The 2,703-nt window shown below is 36.9% G+C and overlaps 1 protein-coding gene across 1 annotated transcript; it reads right to left on the bottom strand.

Annotated features, from left to right (window-relative positions):
- Window positions 1-235: 235 nt before the first annotated feature.
- LOC110107355 (NAC transcription factor 25-like) lies at window positions 236-1,315 on the bottom strand. Its single transcript, XM_028696035.1, has 4 exons — window positions 1,118-1,315; window positions 737-1,029; window positions 361-654; window positions 236-292 (listed from the first exon to the last, which is right to left on the bottom strand). Exons 1-4 carry the CDS (start codon window positions 1,296-1,298, stop codon window positions 236-238), a joined length of 825 nt encoding a protein of 274 aa, XP_028551868.1. The 5' UTR covers window positions 1,299-1,315.
- Window positions 1,316-2,703: the final 1,388 nt, after the last annotated feature.

Below are 2,703 nucleotides of genomic sequence, written 5' to 3'. Positions count from 1 at the left end.
CTGTTAAAAAATCTGAAAAAAAAAAACAAAGGAAACAAATTAAACAACCATGGAAATACGCCTGAGAGAGCATTATAGTTACATCAGCAGCTCTGTATTTCCCTGCATTAGATTAAGATAAAGGTGTTTCAGAAACGAATTCAGTACAGAGCCAAGAAAGAGCTATACAAATCATAAAGGCACAATTTTTACATCATATCAAGAACTCTAGACATCCTTGATCATCTTAATAGGATTATGTCGGCGACTGCTGCTCGCCGGCGGCGATGCTGTGCATCCTCTTGCCTGAAGGCTGCATCATGAGCTCATCGAGTGCACCAAAAAACAGCTTTTTTTAATGGAGCCCAGCATGGAGGAAACAAACTCAGGCTGTTGCTGTTCTCCGATGAAGAAATCGCCGCCTTGAACAAGCTCGGAGTTTTCACCGGCGCTTTCCGCCTTGGAAGCAGAGTCCATGAGATCGCCCATCAGCTGGCAGTCGCTTAACTCAAAAAGGGTGTTTCTTTCTTTTCCGGCATACTGCTGCTTTAATTCGTGCTGTGCCGGAGACTTGATGAATAACGAGGCTGCCGCCGGTGGCGGCAACGGCTTCTCGTCGCATTCCGACAGGAGGCTGCCCTTATGCCTGACTCGGCAGAGAACCCAATCGTCGAGCTGAAATTGATCAAGAGAAAGAGTTAAAGAATATTCAATTCCCCTGTTCTATAAAATATTAAGATATTCGCAGAATTATTACTCGCATGGTTCCCTTATGCTTATGCTGCATAGAAGTAGTGGAGTGATCAAGTAGACGATATTCATTCATGATCCAATCAGTCTTGCCGCCTTTAGGCGGCCGGCCTCTGTAAAATACCAGAGCTTTCTTAACGCCGAGGCAATGGTTGCCATTAGCGGCCAGTATAGGCTTATCAGTTCCCGTTGCCTTCCAGAATCCACACGCAGCCGCACGGTTTGGCCGGAGGCCATTCGGGTACTTGCGATCCCTTGGACTGAAGAAGAACCATTCACCCTCACCAAAAACCGCTTTTTCTGAAACCAAAAAACACAAATTTTTAGTCATCAAAATCAAATTTTTTTAGTCGATTAATGGATGCCAAATAAAGGAAAGGGTAAATACCGGGAAGCTCCCATGGGTTGAACTTGTAGAGATCGATTTCTGCAATAATGGAAGAATATGGAGGGAGGGATGACGTTATCTTCTTCCTCAGGTAATGGATGATAAGCTCTTGATCTGTGGGGTGGAAGCGGAAACCTGGAGGGAGTAGAGAGCCATTTAAGGATCCACTACCTTCCATCATGGATTAAGGTTGAGAAGATGGAGAAGAAGATTGAAATGGGAGAGAGAATTTTATAGAGAGAGAACTGGATTCATTAAAGAGGAGATTCCTGAATGCCATAGGCGGATACCACAAGGCAAGCTTTTTGTTTTGAGTTGAGCTTCGCGTTGGATGTCCCAAAAAAAAAAAGCTTTGCGTTGGAGTTACATGCGGATGCTCAACGTAAAGAACTATATAGATGATAGACCTGTGATTTGATTTTATTGAATTTGTAATTCTCTTTGGGCCCCGCACTATAATACTGGCAAAAATATCAAGCAAAAATTTTATTATTTTTTATTATTATTTTTATATATTGTAATATAAGAGTCATAATAAAATTCATTTACCCAAATAGCAAAAAGTTTATGAATTCTCTTGATGACGGGATGTCAAAGAGAATAAGGAGGGAAAATAGAATGTGAAAGTATGAAGATCATAATTATATTTTATAAATTAATACATATTTCTATTCTAACCCAACATTAAATTAGAAATATGTGATTCGACATAATTAATCTTAATGCTCAGACCCTATTTCCTTAATTTTAATTAGAACATATTAAAAGGACTACACTTTTATTACATTTTATTAATTCTTTTTCAAGAATCTCCCACTTGGACCACATATATTCCTAATAAACTATTTCCATAACTTTATAGCTAAAAGTTTTACAAACATGTACCGGAATAATCTCAAACATTTGCTTATATTAACATAGGATCAAAACAATCTTCATTACATTTAGTTCAACTAAATATATCAATGGTTATGCGGGTATTGATATAGCCAATTGATCTTGATCAAATATGAATGTGTAGCATGAAAATTAAATGCAATGTAATATAAACATGCATAGTTCATACTAGTCAAACTTTATTCCTTACAAATACTCAAAAGAATGTTATTTCTATAAAGAATATAAGTGGTGTCAAAATAAGTTTTTAGGTTGGGTTTGAGTCAAATTCAAAATTGACTTACTCGTAACACATTCAGCACGAAACAGGCTCGACATGACCTGCTAACCCGGATGAGTACCTTTGCAACTCGGACACCAGAGTTTATGATTTTGAAGATAATAAATATTATTGATTACCTCTTTAATTCTCCTAGTATTTGTAGTGCATATTTTTTATATGTTAACTATTATTTCAGGTACAACATACACTGTTATTTGAAGATTTAGGGCTCAAAATGGGCTAGGATAGGTTATGCTAAAGAGTCTATTATTTTTATTTATTTAATTTTAATTTTTTGAGTCAAATATTGCAGGGGTGTATGTTAGCCTGGTATATAATCGTACACTCACATACAAGGGGAGTAAAAATAATTTTAAATATTTTAATTTCTTGTATGTTGTATTGTACGATATTGATCATATGTACT

This window comes from Dendrobium catenatum, unplaced genomic scaffold (genome assembly GCF_001605985.2).
Source record: "Dendrobium catenatum unplaced genomic scaffold, ASM160598v2 fragScaff_scaffold_73, whole genome shotgun sequence".
Taxonomy (NCBI): Eukaryota; Viridiplantae; Streptophyta; class Magnoliopsida; order Asparagales; family Orchidaceae; genus Dendrobium; species Dendrobium catenatum.
Note: the sequence above shows the minus strand (reverse complement) of the source record. Positions and strands in the feature narration are given on the sequence as shown.